Raw genomic sequence first — 26,628 nt, 5'->3', positions numbered from 1 at the left:
TCTCAGCAAGCTGTCGTCACAAGTCTCCTGACAAGTTAGACCCTTGAAATGCAAACTTTCAGTCCACCACATGGACATTTACTGTTTATACAACTGGTGCAAGTCACTGTGCTCTGTTCAGATTTATTCTGCTAAATAAAGCGCACTGGGACCATGCTGAGACAAGCTTCTTTTTTTTTTTTTTAGCCCCCGATCACTGGCTAATGCCTATAGCCGATTGCAGGCTCACTCTGTGTTGTCAGATTTGTTTCTCAGTTTGCCCTTCTGTCTCTGTGTTGACATCTTGAGGGCTTGAATGCAGCACAGAATGGCACAGCCTGCTAAAGTCTGGGCCAGAGGGTTATTCATATTCATAGTGTTGGTGCTGGGGAAGCTGTGAAAACGTGCGTAGCTTTGTTCATGTATGGTGTGGTTTTTTGTTTTTTTTGTTTTGTTTTGGGGGGGCGGTGTATTTGTGTTAATCTCTGGGTGAGCGTGCCTGGCTGGATTCTTCTTTGTGTGTCATGCAGCAGTCGGCCCATGGTGCTGGGCTCAGCACTGGGCCCAGCTGATGGGCTCCTGTCCATTGTAGACAGGCTAACATGGTGGGAATGAGGTGTGTGACTGAGCCAGGGACAGAAACCCACAGGTGGCTGACTATGATAGAGGGCTGCCCTTTGTCTGCTGTCCCACCGGAGCAGCTCACAGAAACACTGATTCTTTTGACAATGATTGATGAATGATTTTGCTTTTTATTTATTTATTTTTAGATGGGATCATTGACAGCGTTGGACTCTGTAATAAATAACAGAATATTAGTCATTTTTTTATTTCTATTTTTTATTTATATAATTTTATTCTACATCCATGCTGCCTTGGAGCAGTGATGCGTACTTCAGAAATGCACTGACAAGAAGGTCTGATTTCGCTACATGCCATGCTATACACCGTTTTGAATATAGTACTGTAATTTGTGGCTCAAGATTGTTTTGTAATGGTTAATTGTAACATGAAGGGCTCAACATTGAACATCGACCGATGTTGAGCCAGTCAGTCAGTTGCAGTCTGAAAAGCATTTCCTCTTCCTTGCATCTTACACATTTCTGTATTTAATGCATTACAAAGATTTTTGGATTTGTTGCTCAATCCGTTATCAACAGGAGGAACGTGTTGGATGTGTAAGCAGACAATAAAGTAATAATAAATTCAATATACTTCTTAACCAGATAATCAATTTATTGTGCTGCATAGGCTCACACAGCTCTGGTAATTTGTGTTTCAGTGAGGGCATATGGCGCTGGAGCCCAGGGAGCAAATGTGCAGTTTAGAAGGAATTGCATGGTTGTTATTGATTAGGAGCTGAAATGGGGGAGAAGATTTGTGGAGCCCATAAAGGAGAGACTTTATGTAGTGTGTGTGTGTGTGTGTGTGTGTGTGTGTGTGTGTGTGTGTGTGTGTGTGTGTGTGTGTGTGTGTGTGTGTGTGTGTGTGTGTGTGTGTGTGTGTGTGTGTGTGTGTGTGTGAAGAGGCAGGGTGTAAGATCAGTGGCAATGTTTAGCATAACAGAATGTGTCTAGACTCTGTACTGATGGTGGTCCGAACGGTTGCAGTTAGAGAGGAGATGTAGTTTGTTAACAATTATGTATCAAAAGCATTTTCTGGGTGTAAATGCTACACATCATTTTAAAAAGTTTGACCTAATATTAGCTTGTCATGCAGTAAGCATGTGGAGCCATCAAACAGCTCTTATATCCAAGCATCTGCCCTGAAGATTTATCACACACTTGTTTATAGTCATTGATTTGACTTGACTTGCACACCTTGTTTCAGCTTGAAGGTTACCTCAGCATTCAAAGTCTTCCTTCTGAAACCTTTTGACAGATTCAGACTTGTATCTTCATTCTCCATCTGTAGCGTTTTTCTGGCGGTAGCGTCGAGTCTCTCTGATTTCTTTCCTGCTCTATCCCTGCTGCCACCAGCAACACAAATGTTTACCAAGACAGAGCAGACGGAGGATGAACTAATATCGATAATTGCTCCCATCTGCTCGCATGCAGTTGTCAATATCTCTGAGTCCATTGCTGAAATTAGACCTGTCAACCAGTGTCCAAGCTGCACTCCTATCATCAATCCATCCATCCTGCCAGTCAGGCAGTCGAGACAACAGCCAGTTATCCACATGATGGGAGCCACATGAGAAACCTCACTCCAAAACTGTAAATCACAGGCAGTAACCAGATGTTTTAATAACAGTTTTTGGCCAGAACAGAGATAATCTAGGATTATTAAAATGTTTTTGGCAGTGTTTTATTGCAAAAACCAAAACATTTTTACTGAGTCTTTGATAGAGTAATTACACAGGACACAGGACTGTCACACAGCAAGTTATTAGAAAAAGCTTGAAAAACACTGTGGTGTGAGGAGTATAAACAGAAGATCGGTGAACTTTAAGATGCTTCAATCTTTTGAAAAAAAAAATTACAAAAAAAAAAAAGAAGTGAAAAGGAAAAGATTAAGCTCTTTATGCTCCAAAGCCAGTGAGTGTTAGAGATACATCAGGCGCATGAGACAGGCTGCCTCCATTAGCCAGGCCAAACCATTACTAAGCTTGAAGTGTTTTTATACTCCAAGATAACTGAGCTGTGTGTGCAGTCATCATAAATGATGGACACGTAATGTTTCCATATGTCACCGTGCCATAATGTGCACAGTATGGCATTTAGAATTCTTCAACATTTGTTTCTTCCTGTTTTTCTTCAGCATTACTTTCCTTCCTGGACGTGTTACTCATACTTGTCTTTCTTTGTGAGAGAAGTTTGACACAGCAGCTGATAGATTAATATCAATCTTTTGAATTGCTCTGTTGACAGTAAATCTAATAGTTTCTTGTCTTGAAGATAAGTCTTTTGAGCTGAGGTGGCCAGGGGATGAATATGGGTTCAAATTCCTAAAGAAGCAGGTTCAGTCTTATCGATTATGCAATCTCTTGACCCCACATGCCCTCTAATACCGACTGTCTCAACAGCACCAAATTCTCCTCTTTTTCTCATCTGTCCATCACTCTATCTCCATGTGGACAGACTTTCATATATATATATATATATTCTTTTTTTTGTTCCATGGCCACATCACATCAGTGTGAGTGAATGCAGTGGCAGGGTGGGGGTTTGGGGTGACAGGGCTGCATGATCATGGAGTGTTGAAAACCACCCCTGGTGTGAAGCAATCATAGCCAGCTCTCTATCATCCTGCCCCCTTCGCTAGGTCCATCCACCCTCTCTCAACCCATCACCCCACAGAGTTGCCTCTCCTCCTCCCTTCCATTATTCCCAGCTCACTAGTCAGAAAATTAGGACGGCACTTGGCAGCCCTCCCTCCTCTCTCCACCTCTCCCTCTCTCCCCCTCCACCTCTCTCTCTTTCTCTCCCTCCACCTTCCCTCTTTATATTTCTCACCCATTACTCCCAGTTCAGTGGTTGGTATATGGAGGGTGACACTAGGCCAATTCAATCTCTCGTCCCCGTCAGCCACTCAGCCTGCCTGAGCGCTGCAGCCTCCTGTCTATGGGCATACGCTTCCAATGGGTAGTCTCTCTGTTTTCTACACTTCACACCTCCCCTGCCCTCCTTTGCTACACAGAACTTTCTATTTCCTCACCTGTCACTCCTGTTTTCCATTTACTTGTCTTTTTTTTTTTTTAGCCTACCTCTGACTTTTAAAGTCCTGTGTGTCTCAGGGAAAGTGTTTTCAAGATGGTTGGTGTACTGGGGTAGTGATACGCTTTATAGTGCCGCTGTACCAGTTGAAAGTTGGTGTTGTAAAAAGGTGTCTGTGGATGCGGTGTGTTTTGTGAGATAACGAAGCCGATGAGCCATTTGAAAAAGTCTGAAAACTGGTACATTAAAGTGTGTGTTTCGACTGCCTTTGATGTGTGATGTTGAATAATGCAGATTGTAGAGTAAAATAAACCAATTGTGTTTACTGCAGAGCTACAGCTAAGCCTTGTAGACTGACATGTGTGCTTAGAGGCTGGGATTTCCCTCTTTGATTTCTTGAATTGCTTCAGGTCTTCTAGATTGGCTTCAAGCAGAAGAAGCTTACAGGTTCAGCTAATCTTTACAAATGCAGCTGTTTCCTAATTATTCCGGCCGTGGATGTTTGCTTTGCTCGCATTATAATGACCTGGGTTACATCATGTCAGGAAACACCTCTCATTAAAGGAGAGAAGCTTTTGTAACCTGTCTCTTGACAATAGAAATAAGATCCATGGATTTACCCTGTGGAGCTTATTTTACTGCAACTCAGATTAGGAGCTAAGCAGCATTTGCATCACTTGGAGTAGTAATAGGCTGACTGAGAGCCAACCACAATGAAAGGTCCATGCCCAGGAAACCAGCCTTACTCATTCATCAGAAGATTCACTCTCAGCCAGTTTCTAAACATTGTCTTGGAAGACAAAATGGAAATGCCAAAGCTGAGAATACGTATGTAAATTTACTAGGGAGGAACCGAATATTCGGCCACCGAAAATTTTCGGCCGAAAATGGCCCAAAAGTGCATTTCCGGTTTCCGGCGGAAAGACTTCTATCAACGAAACAACACGGCCGAAACCGGATGTTGTGATGACGTAGGCGAAAACCGCGGCCAGTACGAGCTTGTTTGGAAAGGCCAACATGGCTGCCGTGTGGACGTATTTCAGTAAATCTGAGAAAGGCACACCGATAGCGATTAGCAAAACATGTAATGTCGAAATTTCAAGAGGGGGCGCATCTGCAAAGAGTTTCTTCACGTCGGGTTTATCACCTGAAATCCAAACATCTCGATCGCTATGCTGAACGTGAGAGGAATGCAGCGCAGAAAAGGAAAATCCCTCCGAGCACGCCCACTCCGTCTGTGGCGGACGTTTTTGAAAAGGCAAGGAAGTTTAAAACTTAACTTAAAGTGCTGCAATTCTTGGTGCATTTGTTGTTGTTAAAGGCCTATGGTTAACATATGGGCTATGGCAATCTTTGTTTTGATACACTATTACGTTGTAGTCCTACAGCGAAAATTTTCAAATGCGCTTGACTTATATGCACTTTGTGTTTTTTATGAGAGAACATATTTAATTTTACAGTCTTGTTTAAATTGATTTATTCTTTGAAACATTCATATTAATTTATGTAATCATAATGCCGTGCAATTTTAGTGAGGTTAGTACACAGTCATAGCCATAAATGCAATGGTACTAATAATTGGCATAATAATTTCTTTCGGTGTTTAGGTTTTCGGCCTTGGTTTCCTCATTCATTTCGGTGCATCCCTAAAATTTACATCTGTGTGATGTACATTTGGCTTTGCTGAATCCTGTTTCTTTTAAGCTTCCTCATTAAGCCTCAGTAAGCTAAGGAGAAGAGCGGCATGAAACTTTTTAAACAACTTATGGAAAAATAATAGTTGAGTATATTGCACAAGGATGCCAACAGTGCACCTACTTGCTGAAACATAAAAACCTGGCACCATATATCAGATATCTACTCCTACTATCTGCTGCCTCAAACACACCGCCCCAGTCTTCAAGTGATTTGTGGGCCCAGCTTTTTAATTCTATTCCCAGCTGGCACGGATGTTTGTTTTTGTCCTGCCCAATATGAGACGGCTTTGTCACTGGGTAGGGAAGCTGCTTTGTAAGCCAAAATCAACCACTATGATGACGATGGTTTTGACTGAATTGGATGTCATTACTGTGTGCTAAGCTTCTGTCCCTTCTTAGAAAAACAGGCTAACAGAATGATTGTTTGGTGCTAATTTACATTTTATTTAGAGATTTACTCTTTGAGCTACTTGTCAGAATTTGACTATTCAGTGTGTGCACTGAATAGCTCATGACGTCCCCTGTGCACAGATTTATTCCAAACCTTGCTTTCTTTATCATCCCCAATGGTACGATGGAAAATCAAGTCATAGGCTTCAAATTAATTGGATAAAACCATAATATGAGAAGTGTGGATACTTAAAAGTCTAAAATGATTTGGGCCATTAGACAACTTTCTAAAAATCACAGAGGGTTTTCTCTTCATGGGAGAAGTCTTGTTCTGTTACTATATAAAGTACAGCAATTGTTATTCTGTATCCTGACATCAGTTGGCAGCAGAAATAATAATTAGAAATCTCAGAGTACAATGGATTTGGCTCTTTGTTATGCATCTTTGTGCATCTATTCTTTGTTGCTCTGCCTGGCACCAGACAGTGGGAGACCCGAGATGCCCTCAACATCCCTGAACACTCAGTCTGGCTGACGTAGCACCTGTCACTAGGATGGAAAAGAAAATTAAAGCCATTTGGCGAGACACAGCGTAGTCTGTATGTACAAGTGCATTTCAAGAATTCAGAGCTATTATGCTGTTTTATTTGCCACTGGTTATTGCTTCAAGTTTTATATAACACAGTGTATAAATGGTGTGTAGGCAGCATAATGAAAGGAGGCAGAAAATATGGCCATACCTTTTAATTTAAAGCCCTTGTAATACCTGGTACACCCACACAGGTGTTTTCAGACTGTGCCTGATCTCAGGACTGTGTGGACTAGTTCAAAGCCTGCTTGACTGACATCTCTTCAGGTTTTCTGTGCTGGGTCTGTTGCACCTGTTTAGGCAGAAAGGGTTTTTTTTCAGTCTGCTGATTTTGGTTTTCGTGACTTGTGTTGCGTCTTCAGTGTTTTGTGAAGACGTTGGTAGTTGGTTGAATCTTTAAATATTTATCATCAGAATGTGTGCATGTTGCAAGAGGCTGCGTGTTTTCCATTGAAGTGAGGGGCATATTAAAGTCTAAATCTGACCCATGGCACTTTTAGAATCAGACCATAGTGTTTCAGATTACAGCATCTTTTAATTTAATTTTAACTTTGATTGTTAGTGACAGTATAATTCAAATGTAGCTGCCGTCAGTTAAGCTGCTTTCTGATAAGAGCACACAAAGAGCAAAAACAATCACGAAAAGCTTGGTTTCATAATAAAGTTTATTCTATATTACAAATAGTATTTTGTTCTTGACTGCAAAATAGGAATGCATTATATTTACATACACAGGTATACAATTAATTATAACAAAGTTAGAGAAGCTCGCCTTATATCCCCCAGGTTTCATTTTTATCTCTCGATAAGATACTCTTTATCTTTCAAATATGGTCTAGTAAAAGTCTTTTCTAGCATGTTTCTGTAACACCTGCTATAACACTGAGCTAGGAGGACATTTTTAGTTCCTACAAAACGTTCAAAGGTGGAAACTTTATCTGTGCTCTTGGCAACACAAGGTGACTACTAGCCGACAACCTTTGTTGCAGGGGGAAGGGATGGACCAGGGAGAAATGAAAGACAGGATGTTGCACTGGGGGGCAGATTCACAATGACAGTCCAGGACTCTCACCTTGTGTTATTTATTAACACAAGGCCGTGAGGGGAAACTTTGGGTATCTAGACACAGTATACGTTAGCTACATGAATGAAAGAGGTTCTTTGAAATTGTCTAAAGGTGTTTCAGTAGTAAGTTACTTAGAATATGAATATGTTAGTCTTGCGAGAATTAATCGTCCAGTTGTAATATCAGTCCTAATTCCCCTCATTTTCCAATAACAGGTAGTAATAAATTTGATATGTTTACTACACAACATGTCCAGCAAACATCTTGTGAATGTACCCCTCCAAGTTAAAACAACAGACATTCATCATACTGTGTAGCTGCAGACAGTAATTAGTATGAACTGGATGTCGCACATACATTTGACACAAGGGCTAAAAAAACAGTCACTTGCCAAACTCAGTCTTTAACATAGGTCTACTATCAAGCCTGTTGTGCCTCTCTTTGTTGTGTTTATCTGTGTGATAACTAATATGTACATGTAGTTTCTTCCAGGTTTTTTTTTTTTAATTGAAAGGAATAGCAATGTTTGTGTTTTGCCACATATATGTTGGCAAACTGATGCAGTCGTTCGTTGCTTTTTGTGAAATGGACCTTTGTCAGACCCAGGTTAATGAGGTAAAAAAAAAGCAATTATCATGATGATTTAGATAAAGGAGACAGTTTAAAAAAACAAAAACTGACAGACTGTAATGGAAGACAGAGGGACGGAAGAGGGGGAAGAGTTAAAGGGACAATACAGATGGTCATACTGTAGAATTTAGAAATAGAGTTTGTGTTGTTTGTGCAAGATTCATGATCTTAAAATGAGCAGTCGGCTTGTAAATGACTTTAAAGTCCCTAGCAGTAGTAGAAGTATATAAATATCTTTGAGCAAGGCAGTTCCATTTCATACCATCCAAATAGGTCAACATGCAAGGGTATATAATATCTTTTTTATTTAGCATCTAACACTTCACAAAAACCATGAGCATGAGGTTCTGCAGCAGGGGTTGAACTGGATAAAGGTTCCACCTTAAACGAAATTTATAGTTTTTATTACATGAACAATCCACTTTTTCCATCTCGATTCTTCCAAGCAAAAGAAAGATAAAAGAACACATCCACATCATCATTGCAAGGCTTAATTTTCTTGTTTTTCTTTTTTTTTTTTTTTTTTTAAATAAGTATCTTAAATTGTTTACGTTTTACATGCGCTTAAAAAGCCAATAAAGGACCCAAGGTGGACCTAGGGCGGTCTTCACACATTCACATCACCACATGGGGCACGTTGTCAAGGCAAAAGAAAGGGCAGAGGTCAAAAGGTACGGAGGGCGCCTCCATCATCTCTTTCAATCGCTCTCTCCCACAGTGGGGGTTCACATCCAACAAGTCTTACCTACTTTTAATGTCTATCATTTTCTGTTTATCCTGCCGTGATGCCTGCTTCTTATTCTGTTCCTGCACTGCTTTATCAGATTTTTTTTTTCTTTTTTTTTTTAGGCTTGGAGAAGGCCGCCCCCTGCCGCCACTGAGGACAACTACACTAATACAGACAAGAGCGCCTCAACAGTTACACACTCAAGAGTTGGGGTTTTGCCGTATGCAACTAGCTACCATCTCCAACGCTTGTGCAAAACAGAAAAGAAAACTGTTAAGTTAGGAGCCGGACACAAGGATGAACGGTGTGCCGAGAGCCGGAGAGACCCGGGACGATGGAAAGAGAAAGGAGGATCAGATCACCTCGCCCACAGAGCCTCTCACCTCGACACACTGAGGTCAGAAAAATCACACAGGTTTCTTTAAGTTCCAGTCACAATATTTTTTTTTGTCCTAGAAGTGGTTGTCGTTCACATAGTCCTTTTTTTGTCAGTTCCTCAGTGGCACTTTACAAATACATTTTTGACCGTTTTGAAAATTTCAAGCTCCTTTGGTTTTTGGCTGACCGACGAAATCCATCTTGTTTGATTTCTCCACACAAAAGTCTTTAAATAAGAACATCCTGGGAAAGAAGTGCTACTCTCTCAACAGAGCCCCTTTAGGTAGTCAGCCGTCTCTGACTGAATCATTCTTCTTATTTTTAATGATCAAGCAGTTTCTCACCCAGTACATTTCAGTCAGCTCTTCCCTTTACCTCCTCCAGGGTTGGCGTCAATATCTGGGCAGTCAGGATCTTGGGCAGCTGCTGATTGTTTGAGTATATCTGTGCATGTGTGTGTGTGCTTTGATAGACCGTCGCAGTGGCGACACAAGATTGGAAGTGGCAAGAGCCAAAGACTGCTCCTGGTGTTTGGATTAGCAGTCAAAACACTGTCTTCCAGAGTTGGTTGTGTGCTTCTTACAGAGGATCCAACTTGGGTCAGGGCCTCCAGGATTTTGTCTAATAGGTTAATTTTGCAGTAGCCACATAAGCCAGATGGAAGCAGAAATCATGAGCATTTTCTTTGAAGTAAATGTACGCTGGGCAGGGAAAAATGTGCGAATGTTGCAAAGGGGTACAGGTTGGAGATGCTCTGGTTTGTAAAGTTTTAGAGACAGTCACGTTTCGATAAAGGAAAAGTTCAGAGAAGCACTAATCCTTCCCTACCCCCATCAGTCTTAATCTTAAATACAACTCCAGCTACATTGAAAGAACACAAGAACATTCTAGGTTTGCCTGGACTCGCCCCAAATTTCACAGATATGTATGCTTTGCTTGTAGGTACAGTGTAAACTTGGCAAACCATCCTTGCATTAATTTTCTTCAGAGGTGTTCATTTGGCTTGCAGTCATCATTTTTGATGTTTCCTCTTGATTCCGTATATTGAATATAGAACTACAATAAACTGGACTCTAGAGATGGTTTTATTTTAACTATCCTATTTTGCAAAAAGTTTTCAACAAAATGGACACCCAACATTGTGGTTTTTAAAGAATTACCTATCAGTGTAAATTCTTGAAGGCAACATAAAAATGTTTGTTTTTTTCCCCTCTTTTCTTCCAGCAGGGGGACTGAAGTATGCCAATATGGCCAGCTTTCAAGCAATCACCCCTTGAAGCTCTCCCTGTGGTGAAGCTGAGGGGTCCCCCGCATTGCACTGTGGGAGATGCCAACCCCAGCCCCAAACCACCCTTCAGATATATTCTGGTAAACTAGTCTATGCAGCAGAGTGGATGAGGAAAACAAAATATTTATTGGGGAAGAGGAAGCAGAAAAAAGGTCAAGGAAGAAGTCATCTTTGAAAGGCGGAGGGAGGAAGTCACATGATGAAAAAGATGGGGACAGGTCTTCGCTCAGGCACGGCTCGGTTTCTGACGGGGTCTCTTCCCAGTGCGCCCTGGGAAGTGCGGTCCTCAGCTCTCCAGACTCATGAAGGCCACCACCTGCTCCAGCTTGAAGGCCAGCCTCTGTTTCCTGGCTGCATCATCCTGCTCCAGTGAACATACAATCTGCCAGCAGAACAGTGAGGTAAACACAGACACACAAAGACATTACTGAAAATACTCCCATAACACAACTGCAGTCAGTACTGAAAAGCTATTTTTTTAAACATCAGTCTCTGTGTAAGCTTGAAAGTTGGCTCCCTCCTTGTGGAGGACAGCAGCTTTAGTTAACTTGACAGTGGTTACAGTTGATTCCAATGGCAATTCAAGTTGCAGCAAGTTTTCAAACCACACCAGCACAATTACCTCCTTCTCTACTTTAGTTTGTCCACAACACAGCTAAATACACTGCACTATCACATATTAGTGAGGTTGAACCATTAACTATAACCATATTTTAACCATAACCATATTTTGATGCCTTGTTTTCCAGCCTGGATGGATGTTGGAAGTCACTGTAACTGCTGTGTATCCAAGCTGACTACAGCTGCTGAACTTCGCTGAGGAGCAAGCTACAAACCTCTGAGAAACAACTTTCAAGTTTACAGCAGGTGAGTGTTTCATGAGTGTAATTTCCATTGGGAATTGGAGGAAAATGTCTCATTAACTTTTCAAAATTACCCTTTAACAGTCTGACCATCATCATACAAATGAGGGTAAGAGAGTTGATTAAGATATTGAGTCAGCCCTCTAGGTAGACTTTTTGCCCCATGCCCCATAAGCTGAGGCTATAGTCCTCCCTGCAGTGGCCTGGGTTCGATTCCACCCACTGGCCTTTTGTTGCATGTCACCCCCCCCCCCCCCTCTGCCCCCCCCCCCCCCCCCCCCTCCCCTCCCCTCCACCCCCTACCCTCTCTGCCCCCCCTTCCCCTCTCCTCTACCCCCCCAACCCCCCTTCCCCTCTCCTCTACCCCCCCTCTGCCCCCCTTCCCCTCTCCTCTACCCCCCCCAATTTCCTGTCTCTCTTCAACTGTTTTATTATAATAAAGGCACGAAAATGCCAAAAATAAAAGAAACAAACTACAACCTTCTGTGCATGTTTTTCTGAAGAAAAAAATAAAATGAAACCAAACACTAAGTTGCACTGTGGAATTATTACTACACCAAAAAAGAACAACTAATGTTCAATGGATTGTTAACTCTACTGACCAGAAATCAATAACATTAATGAGTCTAAATCTTAGTCAATGATGGCACAGGTCTGTTGTTTAGAAGTATAGTAACTGAGTTGGTATCACATACCTCTTCAGTGTATTTGCCCACGTAGGAGTAAATCTCACTGAGAGAGCTCATGGTGTTGAACTCGTTCATGTGCATCCGTGACTGTTCTGCCAAGTAGGCATTCATGTCCTGGTCGCTGATCGCTGGCATCTTACTAATGTCTGAGTAGTACCTAAGAGGAATAAAACAAAGCATAAACACTTGTTAGGAATATGTTAACTGTTGAGAACATTGTTAGAAAAACTGTTAAATGTTTTGGGAAACAGAATATACCCAGTGCTGTGTTTTAATGTAGATAGTGCTGCTGTTTTCCTGGGAGCTCATTACTCATTGTAGTGGTTCACAGCAGTTCTTTGAAGAGATTTAACAAATACATGTAGCACAGAGGCAACAAGTGTGTTGCATAGTAACATAACTGAAAAGGAGTCGTGGTATACACAGACAGGGATTAGATTTCAACTTTGAACACCACAACAGAACATACACACACGCACTGCATTGAGGTAAAGGCAATCAGTCACTGTCGGTAGCAGCTGTGTTGCCCCTATCAACTGCGTTAATTAAAGCTGCTTATTTACATATTAAATTCCTGTAGCTGCAGCCGCTCAAGGACAGGCCGGTGTTTGGCTGGATAATTCTGGGCGTGTGAGAGAGAGAGAGAGAGAGAGAAACGATATTTGCCAGGAAACAAGTCTTCAGGGCAAACTGAGCAAAGAGGCAGGTGGGTGTTGCTCGTAGCTTTTGCACAGAGGTCACACACACATCAACACCTGTTCAGTGCTGGAGGGCTGTTGTGGGGAGCTACTAGCAGGGGATTGTTAGTGTAGCGACCAGGTGTGCATGTTTTGGGGGAAAAAAGTTTTTATAATCAAAACTAAAATCCTACATTTTGAAAAAACATCCACTTTCAACATCATTATTTCAACATTCAGTTAACTTCATACTTGCTGAACTGTTTTCTATGGAAAGACATTAACATAACAAAAATTACTTAATCTTTCAAGCATCATACCCTACGTTTTACAACTGACAAATCCATAAAAGCTACTGCCAAATAATATTCTTTAAATACAAGCAGCCTTTGGAAAATCTTCACTGTATAGTTGGAATAAGAGCTATATTGTCAGCTATCACTACCGCTTTTCCCCAAGGGACATAAAACATTACTTTTGTGAATGAACTGATCCATATATGCAAACACTCTTGTACGCAAATAATGTTATGACAGTTGTGATGAATTTGTCATCGTCTGGAGACCATGAACTCCCACATCAAATTCAAGAAAGTGTCAGTGTCTCACTAACCTGCTTCACTGCGCAGCCCCAAATTAACAACATCAACATACTTCAGCAAGTTAAAAAGCTCTGTATGATATCAGGGCCCTGCCCAACTGCACTGCCTCCAAAATCCAATTAAAAAAACACAACAAACTGAAACTGCTGAATATGCATACTTATGCTGTTGTTGACTTATGTCATTTATCAGCATTTTCTTTGAGGATTGACTGCAGCCCAGTAAAACTCTACATGTGTTCTGTCTCTGCAGAGTTCGACTAGTTAGTAGCAGTAGCGATTTCCCTTCCTGAGACACGGATTTCCATTACCCTGCTCATCAGGTAAGAATGTCCTGTCTTTATAATTAACTGTAGCATGAAGGAGAGAAAAGGAAAACATCTCTTCTGTACCTCCACCGTTTTCCCTTTGCTGTCCTCTCACATAACTGCTGCACTTCGCCTTTTAAATCCTCTCCCTGGTTGAACTTTAGCACGGTTGGACAGCAGAGGGAAGCAGCACTAGATCCAACCTTACTCAGTCCATTACTATATCACTGCGGCTTTTCCAACTAAATAACACAGTTCCACTGTGGGGTGTTCACTGACAACACTATTGCTCCACCAAGCTTGCAACAAAAGCGTGATATAGATACACTAGAGGACAGTGGGATGATCTTTTTTTTATAGCAATTAAACAGCATTTCCTGAAAATCCCAGAGTATGCATATTTGATCTTTAAGAACAGAGTGTGTATACACAAACATGCCATCTACAGCAGGAGTGGCTATATCCTCTGTCCACACAGATCATTTTTGTGCTTACAGAATCTAAATATATCCACATATGAATCAGCAGAAGACCCTCGCAATTTCCTTGCACTTAATTGTGTTTACGAGAGACCACATGCAGACACACACAGGACTAATAAGTACAGTCCTGAGCCTGAAGCTCCTCATTTGGTTCCACCCATTCAAGCAGCACACATATATTCTCTTCCTGAGGCCTGCCTTGTGACGAAGCTACAGACACATAAATACTCTGAACCTCTTCACAGTACCCCATCTTTTATTCAGGACTTTTTCGCCTCCCCTGCTGACAAATAAATTTAATAAAACTCTCATTTTAACAAATTACCAGCTTCTGCTGCTTGCTATTTTCAACAATGCGCTCTCTCTCTCTCTCTCTCTCTCTCTCTCTCTCTATTTTTGCCCTACACACACCAGCTCAACAACACACCATCTCCTCTGTATGGTAGATCTCGTGCCCTGGGCGCTCCCATCCATTCCCACTGTGTTGTAATTTGGATTTTGTTTCATGGCCCATAGATCACAGTGCTACAGTCATATTGTGTGTGTGTGTTTGAATGAAACATGGCTAATGCAGGTTTTCTGATGTTTTCACTCCCATTAGAGCCCACCACCAACTCTCTTTTCCTCTCTCTTCTGTCAACAGCTTACCTCTCCACCCAGCTCTTGTAGCTGGGGATGTCCTTGGCATAAAGCAGCTTGTTGGATGGTGAGTCCTTCCCAAGGCGGTGTTCTGAGGTGGAGCAGGAGTCCATGAAGGTCTGGGCCACCACAGACAGACAGGCATCTGTGATGCTGCTCTTATGGATGTCAAACACAAACTGGGGGTTCTTGATCACATTCACCCAGAAACGCAGAGGTAGGCTGCAGAAGGTGAAAAAAGAGAACAAAGTCATGTCAGACTAGTTGTGATCACACAAGTTTTGTACTTTTTTTTGTGGTATGGCAGTGTGCAGCCTAATATTTCATATTCCTAGAATAAGACATGCTAATGTTGTGGGATGTTCTAACTAATTTTACCATAGCTAAATTTGTACTGCAACCTGTAAACAAAATATCATCCATTATTTAAAAAAAGAGCTAACAAGGCAAAATTACCTTTGATATTTCCATGCATATTAACTGTATCTGCTGTGTTGGGCCTCCTCATTAAAATTACTTGCATTGCACTACAGTGACTGTTCAGTTCCATCTCAGTGACAGAATACTCAAATAGCCATGCAGGGAAACAAATAGTGTAAAGTAAAGCAACAGTCTGTGTCAGGTTGAACTGCTCTGAGATTAGGTCCCTAAATGCCATTTTTATATTTGCCACAGCCAGCCAGGCAATTGATATGAACATATTTTGTGCCAGAAGGGGGACGAGGATGCATTCACTTTGCAAAGCTAGTGCCCAGGCCCTGCTGTTGCTGATGTGCTCTATTTGATGTGTGTGCTCAATTCAATAAAGCCTTTATCTTTAAAACCAGGTGGTGGCTGGCTCTCATTTTTTCAGGCAGTGTCCAGAGGTCCTCACTGGGGGCCGCACAGTGACACAGTTCATATTGCCTTGTTTGTGTAAGCGGGTCCTATTTTGTGCCTGTCCACAATAATAAAAATATACAAGTCTGTTTATTTGCTGGGCTTGTTTCTACCAAAATGAATAGATAGAGGGAAAGCTTTATCTGTGTGTTGCAGTGAAAGGGCTCAGGTGGTATTACGAAAGAGCTGAGCGTTACTTGGATCTTTACCACTCTCTGGGCTATGTTGTTTTAGCTGACATGGCAAAAGACTGCAGTCTAGCCTAAATACGAGTTTGTCTGTGTGGCACAATATCAAAGGATGAGAGGAAAAAAAACAATAAAAACTGAAATGCAATCATTTAAATACCACCAGTGCTTCCCTGCCATCGCACAAAGCATTTATCCTAGCACAGCCACCCACAAAGCTATTCAGATGTACAATCTTTCAAAAGAGGATTTGGATTCAGAGGAAGGAAAAACTCTGCACTATGACTTAAAAATTAATCTAGGCAAAAAATCTAGTGGGATTAGGTGCAGGGATCAAAGGGATATTAACACCACTGCTGTGCTGCCTTGATTGTTGACAATCTGCCCCAGCTGCCCTGTGCTTTGAGGTATGTGTGTGCTGTTTTAATGTGGCAGCAGGCGATAAAATGATGAGGCCCCCCGCGTAATTTTGTGTGTTCAAAATGACCCAAAATAATAAAATATATATTATCTATAGTGTTGGAAATAGGCCAAGCCCAATTTTTTTTCCTGCAATTAACCCATGCTGTGTAGTTTTAGGAATCTGAAAGATGGCCATGATCGGTCCTTTTGGTCAGGGATTAGGTGAAATATCAGCTGCCAAGATCAAGGGCATCTCTTATCCGAGAGGAATTATGCCAGCAGAGAAAAAAAAAAGGCTATGTATTATAAGACTATTCCTCTGTCCATCGATTTAGTACTACAAACTGAAGTCCATTCAACTGGTCAAAAAGTGTGATATAGTTAAAAAAAAGTGCCTTGTTTACCCACTAGTCTAATATAACTAATAAGCATTTGTTAATATACAACAGATCGTTAGGGCTGGGTATCGTTATCGTCATGTTGTTTGCATACAGAGATGACTTGTTGCCAACTCAGAGAGCATTGGCAGAGTGTACTTCATGCCTATACATATTTAGCATTGTGCACTGTTAGCATCAATGCTGGTAAAATGGAGCCACGTTCTAGATCTGTTTCAAATGAGTTTTTTGGCCTATTCTCAAGCCATACAAAAGTATGACTTTTTTTGGCTGATTTTGATGTCTTACTATACTATGACCATTTTCATGACATTTTGAGGCCCCAAGAAAAATTTGACTTTTTTTGGCCGATTTTGACGCCTTACTATACTATGACGTTTTTTATGACATTTTGAGGTGGAAAAAAAATTTGACTTTTTTTTGGCCGATTTTGACGCCTTACTATACTATGACGTTTTTTATGACATTTTGAGGTCGAAAAAAATTTTGACTTTTTTTGGCCGAAAATAATGCCATTCTATACTATGACGTTTTTTATGACATTTTGAGGTGGAAAAAAATTTTGACTTTTTTTGGCCGAAAAAAATGCCATACTATACTATGACGTTTTTTATGACATTTTGAGGTGGAAAAAAATTTTGATTTTTTGCCCGAAAAAAATGCCATACTATACTATGACGTTTTTTTATGACATTTTGAGTCCGAAAAAAATTTTGACTTTTTTCGCCCGAAAAAAATGCCATACTATACTATGACGTTTTTTATGACATTTTGAGGTGAAAAAAAATGTTGACTTTTTTTGCCCGAAAAAAATGCCATACTATACTATGACGTTTTTTATGACATTTTGAGTCCGAAAAAAATTTTGACTTTTTTTGCCAAAAAAAAAAATGCCATACTATACTATGACGTTTTTTCTGAAATTTTGAGTCCGAAAAAATTTTTGACTTTTTTTGCCCGAAAAAAATGGCATACTATACTATGACGTTTTTTTATGACATTTTGAGTCCGAAAAAATTTGTAACTTTTTTTGGCCGAAAAAAATGCCATACTATACTATGACGTTTTTTATGACATTTTGAGGTGGAAAAAATGTGTAACTTTTTTTGGCCGAAAAAAATGCCATACTATACTATGACGTTTTTTATGACATTTTGAGTCCGAAAAAAATGCCATACTATACTATGACGTTTTTTATGACATTTTGAGTCCAAAAAAAATGTTGACTTTTTTTGGCCGAAAAAAATGCCATACTATACTATGACGTTTTTATGACATTTTGAGTCTGAAAAAAATGCCATACTATACTATGACGTTTTTTATGACATTTTGAGGTGGAAAAAAATTTTGACTTTTTTTGGCCGAAAAAAATGCCATACTATACTATGATGTTTTTTATGACATTTTGAGGTGGAAAAAAATTTTGACTTTTTTTGGCCGAAAAAAATGCCATACTATACTATGACGTTTTTTATGACATTTTGAGGTGGAAAAAAATGCCATACTATAATATGACGTTTTTTATGACATTTTGAGGTGAAAAAATGTTTTGCCTTTTTGCCCGAAAAAAATGGCATACTATACTATGACGTTTTTTATGACATTTTGAGTCCGAAAAAATTTTTGACTTTTTTTGGCCGAAAAAAATGCCATACTATACTATGAAGTTTTTTATGACATTTTGAGGTGGAAAAAAATGTTGACTTTTTTCCCCGAAAAAAAATGCCATACTATACTATGACGTTTTTTATGACATTTTGAGTCCGAAAATTTTTTTGACTTTTTTCGCCCGAAAAAAATGCCATACTATACTATGACGTTTTTTATGACATTTTGAGGTGAAAAAAAATTTTGACTTTTTTCGCCCGAAAAAATGGCATACTATACTATGACGTTTTTTATGACATTTTGAGGTGAAAAAAAATGTTGACTTTTTTTGCCCGAAAAAAATGCCATACTATACTAAGACGTTTTTTATGACATTTTGAGGTGGAAAAAAAATGTTGACTTTTATCGCCCGAAAAAAATGCCATACTATACTATGACGTTTTTCACGAAATTTTGAGGTGAAAAAATTTTTTGACTTTTTTTGGCCGAAAAAAATGCCATACTATACTATGACGTTTTTTATGACATTTTGAGGTGGAAAAAAATTTTGACTTTTCTTGCCCGAAAAAAATGCCATACTATACTATGACGTTTTTTATGACATTTTGAGGTGAAAAAAAATTTTGACTTTTTTTGCCCGAAAAAAATGCCATACTATACTATGACGTTTTTTATGACATTTTGAGGTGGAAAAAATTTTTTGACTTTTTTTGGCCGAAAAAAATGCCATACTATACTATGACGTTTTTTATGACATTTTGAGTCCGAAAAAAATGCCATACTATACTATGACGTTTTTTATGACATTTTGAGTCCAAAAAAAATGTTGACTTTTTTTGGCCGAAAAAAATGCCATACTATACTATGACGTTTTTATGACATTTTGAGTCTGAAAAAAATGCCATACTATACCATGACGTTTTTTATGACATTTTGAGGTGAAAAAAAAATTTGACTTTTTTCGCCCGAAAAAAATGCCATACTATACTATGACGTTTTTTATGACATTTTGAGGTGAAAAAATTTTTTGACTTTTTTCGCCCGAAAAAAATGCCATACTATACTATGACGTTTTTTATGACATTTTGAGGTGGAAAAAAATTTTGACTTTTTTCACCCGAAAAAAATGGCATACTATACTATGACGTTTTTTATGACATTTTGAGGTGGAAAAAAATTTTGACTTTTTTTGGCCGAAAAAAATGCCATACTATACTATGATGTTTTTTATGACATTTTGAGGTGGAAAAAAATTTTGACTTTTTTTGGCCGAAAAAAATGCCATACTATACTATGACGTTTTTTATGACATTTTGAGGTGGAAAAAATGCCATACTATACTATGACGTTTTTTATGACATTTTGAGTCCGAAAAATTTTTTGACTTTTTTCGCCCGAAAAAAATGCCATACTATACTATGACGTTTTTTATGACATTTTGAGGTGAAAAAAAATGTTGACTTTTTTCGCCCGAAAAAATGGCATACTATACTATGACGTTTTTTATGACATTTTGAGGTGAAAAAAATGTTGACTTTTTTTGCCCGAAAAAAATGCCATACTATACTAAGACGTTTTTTATGACATTTTGAGGTGGAAAAAAAATGTTGACTTTTATCGCCCGAAAAAAATGCCATACTATACTATGACGTTTTTCACGAAATTTTGAGGTGAAAAAATTTTTTGACTTTTTTTGGCCGAAAAAAATGCCATACTATACTATGACGTTTTTTATGACATTTTGAGGTGGAAAAAAATTTTGACTTTTCTTGCCCGAAAAAAATGCCATACTATACTATGATGTTTTTTATGACATTTTGAGGTGAAAAAAAATTTTGACTTTTTTTGGCCGAAAAAAATGCCATACTATACTATGACGTTTTTTATGACATTTTGAGGTGGAAAAAATTTTTTGACTTTTTTTGGCCGAAAAAAATGCCATACTATACTATGACGTTTTTTATGACATTTTGAGGTGGAACAAATTTTTGACTTTTTTTGGCCGAAAAAAATGCCATACTATACTATGACGTTTTTTATGACATTTTGAGGTGGAAAAAAATTTTGACTTTTTTTGGCCGAAAAAAATGCCATACTATACTATGACGTTTTTTATGACATTTTGAAGTCAAAAAAATTTTTGACTTTTTTTGCCCGAAAAAAATGCCATACTATACTATGATGTTTTTTATGACATTTTGAGGTGAAAAAAATTTTTGACTTTTTTTGCCCGAAAAAAATGCCATACTATACTATGACGTTTTTTATGACATTTTGAGGTGGAAAAAAATTTTGACTTTTTTTGGCCGAAAAAAATGCCATGCTATACTATGACGTTTTTTATGACATTTTGAGGTGGAAAAAAATGTTGACTTTTTTTGGCCGAAAAAAATGCCATACTATACTATGACGTTTTTTATGACATTTTGAGGTGGAAAAACGTTTTGACTTTTTTTGGCCGAAAAAAATGCCATACTATACTATGACGTTTTTTATGACATTTTGAGTCCGAAAAAATTTTTGACTTTTTTTTCCCGAAAAAAATGCCATACTATACTATGACGTTTTTTATGACATTTTGAAGTCAAAAAAATTTTTGACTTTTTTTGGCCGAAAAAATTGGCATACTATACTATGACGTTTTTTATGACATTTTCAGGCGGAAAAAAATGTTGACTTTTTTTGGCCGAAAAAAATGCCATACTATACTATGACGTTTTTTATGACATTTTGAGGTGAAAAAAAATTTTGACTTTTTTTGGCCGAAAAAAATGCCATACTATACTATGACGTTTTTTATGACATTTTGAGGTGAAAAAAAATTTTTGACTTTTTTTGGCCGCAAAAAATGCCATACTATACTATGACGTTTTTTATGACATTTTGAAGTCAAAAAAATTTTGACTTTTTTTGGCCGAAAAAAATGCCATACTATACTATGACGTTTTTTATGACATTTTGAGGTGAAAAAAATTTTTGACTTTTTTTGGCCGAAAAAAATGCCATACTATACTATGACGTTTTTTATGACATTTTGAGGTGGAAAAAATTTTTGACTTTTTTTGCCCGAAAAAAATGCCATACTATACTATGACGTTTTTTTATGACATTTTGAGGTGGAAAAAAATGTTGACTTTTTTTGGCCGAAAAAAATGCCATACTATACTATGACGTTTTTTATGACATTTTGAAGTCAAAAAAATTTTTGACTTTTTTTGGCCGAAAAAATTGGCATACTATACTATGACGTTTTTTATGACATTTTCAGGCGGAAAAAAATGTTGACTTTTTTTGGCCGAAAAAAATGCCATACTATACTATGACGTTTTTTATGACATTTTGAGGTGAAAAAAAATTTTGACTTTTTTTGGCCGAAAAAAATGCCATACTATACTATGACGTTTTTTATGACATTTTGAGGTGAAAAAAAATTTTTGACTTTTTTTGGCCGCAAAAAATGCCATACTATACTATGACGTTTTTTATGACATTTTGAAGTCAAAAAAATTTTGACTTTTTTTGGCCGAAAAAAATGCCATACTATACTATGACGTTTTTTATGACATTTTGAGGTGAAAAAAATTTTTGACTTTTTTTGGCCGAAAAAAATGCCATACTATACTATGACGTTTTTTATGACATTTTGAGGTGGAAAAAATTTTTGACTTTTTTTGCCCGAAAAAAATGCCATACTATACTATGACGTTTTTTTATGACATTTTGAGGTGGAAAAAAATGTTGACTTTTTTTGGCCGAAAAAAATGCCATACTATACTATGACGTTTTTCACGAAATTTTGAGGTGAAAAAAATTTTTGACTTTTTTTGGCCGAAAAAAATGCCATACTATACTATGACGTTTTTTATGACATTTTGAGGTGTAAAAAAATTTTGACTTTTCTTGCCCGAAAAAAATGCCATACTATACTATGACGTTTTTTATGACATTTTGAGGTGAAAAAAAATTTTGACTTTTTTTGCCCGAAAAAAATGCCATACTATACTATGACGTTTTTTATGACATTTTGAGGTGGAAAAAATTTTTTGACTTTTTTTGGCCGAAAAAAATGCCATACTATACTTTGACGTTTTTTATGACATTTTGAGGTGGAACAAATTTTTGACTTTTTTTGGCCGAAAAAAATGCCATACTATACTATGACGTTTTTTATGACATTTTGAAGTCAAAAAAATTTTTGACTTTTTTTGGCCGAAAAAATTGGCATACTATACTATGACGTTTTTTATGACATTTTCAGGCGGAAAAAAATGTTGACTTTTTTTGGCCGAAAAAAATGCCATACTATACTATGACGTTTTTTATGACATTTTGAGGTGGAAAAAATTTTTGACTTTTTTTGGCCGAAAAAAATGCCATACTATACTATGACGTTTTTTATGACATTTTGAGGTGGAAAAAATGCCATACTATACTATGACGTTTTTTATGACATTTTGAGTCCGAAAATTTTTTTGACTTTTTTCGCCCGAAAAAAATGCCATACTATACTATGACGTTTTTTATGACATTTTGAGGTGAAAAAAATGTTGACTTTTTTTGGCCGAAAAAAATGCCATACTATACTATGACGTTTTTTATGACATTTTGAGGTGGAAAAAAATTTTGACTTTTTTTGGCCGAAAAAAATGCCATACTATACTATGACGTTTTTTATGACATTTTGAAGTCAAAAAAATTTTTGACTTTTTTTGCCCGAAAAAAATGCCATACTATACTATGATGTTTTTTATGACATTTTGAGGTGAAAAAAATTTTTGACTTTTTTTGCCCGAAAAAAATGCCATACTATACTATGACGTTTTTTATGACATTTTGAGGTGGAAAAAAATTTTGACTTTTTTTGGCCGAAAAAAATGCCATGCTATACTATGACGTTTTTTATGACATTTTGAGGTGGAAAAAAATTTTGACTTTTTTTGGCCGAAAAAAATGCCATACTATACTATGACGTTTTTTATGACATTTTGAGGTGGAAAAAAATGTTGACTTTTTTTGGCCGAAAAAAATGCCATACTATACTATGACGTTTTTTATGACATTTTGAGGTGGAAAAACGTTTTGACTTTTTTTGGCCGAAAAAAATGCCATACTATACTATGACGTTTTTTATGACATTTTGAGTCCGAAAAAATTTTTGACTTTTTTTTCCCGAAAAAAATGCCATACTATACTATGACGTTTTTTATGACATTTTGAAGTCAAAAAAATTTTTGACTTTTTTTGGCCGAAAAAATTGGCATACTATACTATGACGTTTTTTATGACATTTTGAGGTGGAAAAAAATGCCATACTATAATATGACGTTTTTTATGACATTTTGAGGTGAAAATTTTTTTTGACTTTTTTCGCCCGAAAAAAATGGCATACTATACTATGATGTTTTTTATGACATTTTGAGTCCGAAAAATTTTTTGACTTTTTTTGGCCGAAAAAAATGCCATACTATACTATGACGTTTTTTATGACATTTTGAGGTGGAAAAAAATGTTGACTTTTTTTGGCCGAAAAAAATGCCATACTATACTATGACGTTTTTTATGACATTTTGAGGTGGAAAAAATTTTTGACTTTTTTTGGCCGAAAAAAATGCCATACTATACTATGACGTTTTTTATGACATTTTGAGGTGAAAAAAATTTTTGACTTTTTTTGCCCGAAAAAAATGGCATACTATACTATGACGTTTTTTACGAAATTTTGAGGTGAAAAAAATTTTTGACTTTTTTTGCCCGAAAAAAATGCCATACTATACTATGACGTTTTTTATGACATTTTGAGGTGAAAAAAAAATTTGACTTTTTTTGCCCGAAAAAAATGCCATACTATACTATGACGTTTTTTATGACATTTTGAAGTCAAAAAAATTTTTGACTTTTCTTGCCCGAAAAAAATGCCATACTATACTATGACGTTTTTTATGACATTTTGAGGTGAAAAAAAAATTTGACTTTTTTTGCCCGAAAAAAATGCCATACTATACTATGACGTTTTTTATGACATTTTGAGGTGGAAAAAACTTTTTGACTTTTTTTGGCCGAAAAAAATGCCATACTATACTATGACGTTTTTTATGACATTTTGAGGTGGAAAAAAATTTTGACTTTTTTTGGCCGAAAAAAATGCCATACTATACTATGACGTTTTTTATGACATTTTGAGGTGGAAAAAAATTTTGACTTTTTTTGCCCGAAAAAAATGCCATACTATACTATGACGTTTTTTATGACATTTTGAGGTGGAAAAAAATTTTGACTTTTTTTGGCCGAAAAAAATGCCATACTATACTATGACGTTTTTTATGACATTTTGAGGTGGAAAAAAATGTTGACTTTTTTTGGCCGAAAAAAATGCCATACTATACTATGACGTTTTTTATGACATTTTGAGGTGGAAAAAATTTTTGACTTTTTTTGCCCGAAAAAAATGGCATACTATACTATGACGTTTTTTACGAAATTTTGAGGTGAAAAAAATTTTTGACTTTTTTTGGCCGAAAAAAATGCCATACTATACTATGACGTTTTTTATGACATTTTGAGGCGGAAAAAAATGTTGACTTTTTTTGGCCGAAAAAAAAGCCATACTATACTGTGACGTTTTTTATGACATTTTGAGGTGGAAAAAAATTTTGACGTTTCTTGCCCGAAAAAAATGCCATACTATACTGTGACGTTTTTTATGACATTTTGAGGTGAAAAAAAATTTTGACTTTTTTTGGCCGAAAAAAATGCCATACTATACTGTGACGTTTTTTATGACATTTTGAGGTGAAAAAAATTTTTGACTTTTTTTGGCCGAAAAAAATGCCATACTATACTATGACGTTTTTTATGACATTTTGAGGTGGAAAAAATTTTTGACTTTTTTTGCCCGAAAAAAATGCCATACTATACTATGACGTTTTTTATGACATTTTGAGGTGAAAAAAAAATTTGACTTTTTTTGCCCGAAAAAAATGCCATACTATACTGTGACGTTTTTTATGACATTTTGAGGCGGAAAAAATTTTTTGACTTTTTTTGGCCGAAAAAAAAGCCATACTATACTATGACGTTTTTTATGACATTTTGAAGTCAAAAAAATTTTTGACTTTTCTTGCCCGAAAAAAATGCCATACTATACTATGACGTTTTTTATGACATTTTGAGGTGAAAAAAAAATTTGACTTTTTTTGCCCGAAAAAAATGCCATACTATACTATGACGTTTTTTATGACATTTTGAGGTGGAAAAAAATTTTTGACTTTTTTTGTCCGAAAAAAATGCCATACTATACTATGACGTTTTTTATGACATTTTGAGGTGGAAAAAAATTTTGACTTTTTTTGGCCGAAAAAAATGCCATACTATACTATGACGTTTTTTATGACATTTTGAGGTGGAAAAAAATGTTGACTTTTTTGGCCGAAAAAAATGCCATACTATACTATGACGTTTTTTATGACATTTTGAGGTGGAAAAAATTTTTGACTTTTTTGGCCGAAAAAAATGCCATACTATACTATGACGTTTTTTATGACATTTTGAGGTGGAAAAATTTTTTGACTTTTTTTGGCCGAAAAAAATGCCATACTATACTATGACGTTTTTTTATGACATTTTGAGTCCGAAAATTTTTTTGACTTTTTTCGGCCGAAAAAAATGCCATACTATACTATGATGTTTTTTATGACATTTTGAGGTGAAAAAATTTTTGACTTTTTTTACCAGAAAAAAATGCCATACTATACTATGATGTTTTTTATGACATTTTGAGGTGGAAAAAATTTTTTGACTTTTTTTGGCCGAAAAAAATGCCATACTATACTATGACGTTTTTTATGACATTTTGAGGTGGAAAAAAATTTAGACTTTTTTTGGCCGAAAAAAATGCCATACTATACTATGACGTTTTTTATGACATTTTGAGGTGGAAAAAAATGTTGACTTTTTTTGGCCGAAAAAAATGCCATACTATACTATGACGTTTTTTATGACATTTTGAGGTGGAAAAAATTTTTGACTTTTTTTGCCCGAAAAAAATGCCATACTATACTATGACGTTTTTTATGACATTTTGAGGTGAAAAAAAAATTTGACTTTTTTTGCCCGAAAAAAATGCCATACTATACTATGACGTTTTTTATGACATTTTGAGGTGGAAAAAAATTTTTGACTTTTTTTGTCCGAAAAAAATGCCATACTATACTATGACGTTTTTTATGACATTTTGAGGTGGAAAAAAATTTTGACTTTTTTTGGCCGAAAAAAATGCCATACTATACTATGACGTTTTTTATGACATTTTGAGGTGGAAAAAAATGTTGACTTTTTTGGCCGAAAAAAATGCCATACTATACTATGACGTTTTTTATGACATTTTGAGGTGGAAAAAATTTTTGACTTTTTTGGCCGAAAAAAATGCCATACTATACTATGACGTTTTTTATGACATTTTGAGTCCGAAAAAATTTTTGACTTTTTTTGTCCGAAAA

The 26,628-nt window shown here is 36.8% G+C and overlaps 1 protein-coding gene and 1 long non-coding RNA gene across 3 annotated transcripts in view; one reads left to right on the top strand and one right to left on the bottom strand.

The window, feature by feature from the left end:
• The window catches only part of LOC121176076, a 73,574-nt gene extending 58,782 nt beyond the window's left edge, over positions 1-14,792 (top strand). For both annotated transcript variants that reach the window (XR_005892883.1, XR_005892884.1), the window contains 5 exons: positions 8,857-9,131; positions 10,337-10,801; positions 11,150-11,267; positions 13,483-13,552; positions 14,663-14,792. This is a non-coding gene — a long non-coding RNA (uncharacterized LOC121176076). The remainder of the gene's footprint in view (positions 1-8,856; positions 9,132-10,336; positions 10,802-11,149; positions 11,268-13,482; positions 13,553-14,662) is intronic.
• The window catches only part of plxna4 (plexin A4), a 251,605-nt gene continuing 232,820 nt past the window's right edge, over positions 7,844-26,628 (bottom strand). The window contains exons 30-32 of the mRNA XM_041030041.1: positions 14,668-14,880; positions 11,959-12,109; positions 7,844-10,782 (exon numbers count right to left, since the gene is read on the bottom strand). Coding sequence (XP_040885975.1) covers positions 10,687-10,782; positions 11,959-12,109; positions 14,668-14,880 — 460 coding nt within the window. The 3' untranslated portion in view covers positions 7,844-10,686. The remainder of the gene's footprint in view (positions 10,783-11,958; positions 12,110-14,667; positions 14,881-26,628) is intronic.

This window comes from Toxotes jaculatrix, chromosome 22 (assembly GCF_017976425.1).
Source record: "Toxotes jaculatrix isolate fToxJac2 chromosome 22, fToxJac2.pri, whole genome shotgun sequence".
Taxonomy (NCBI): domain Eukaryota; kingdom Metazoa; phylum Chordata; class Actinopteri; family Toxotidae; genus Toxotes; species Toxotes jaculatrix.
Note: the sequence above shows the minus strand (reverse complement) of the source record. Positions and strands in the feature narration are given on the sequence as shown.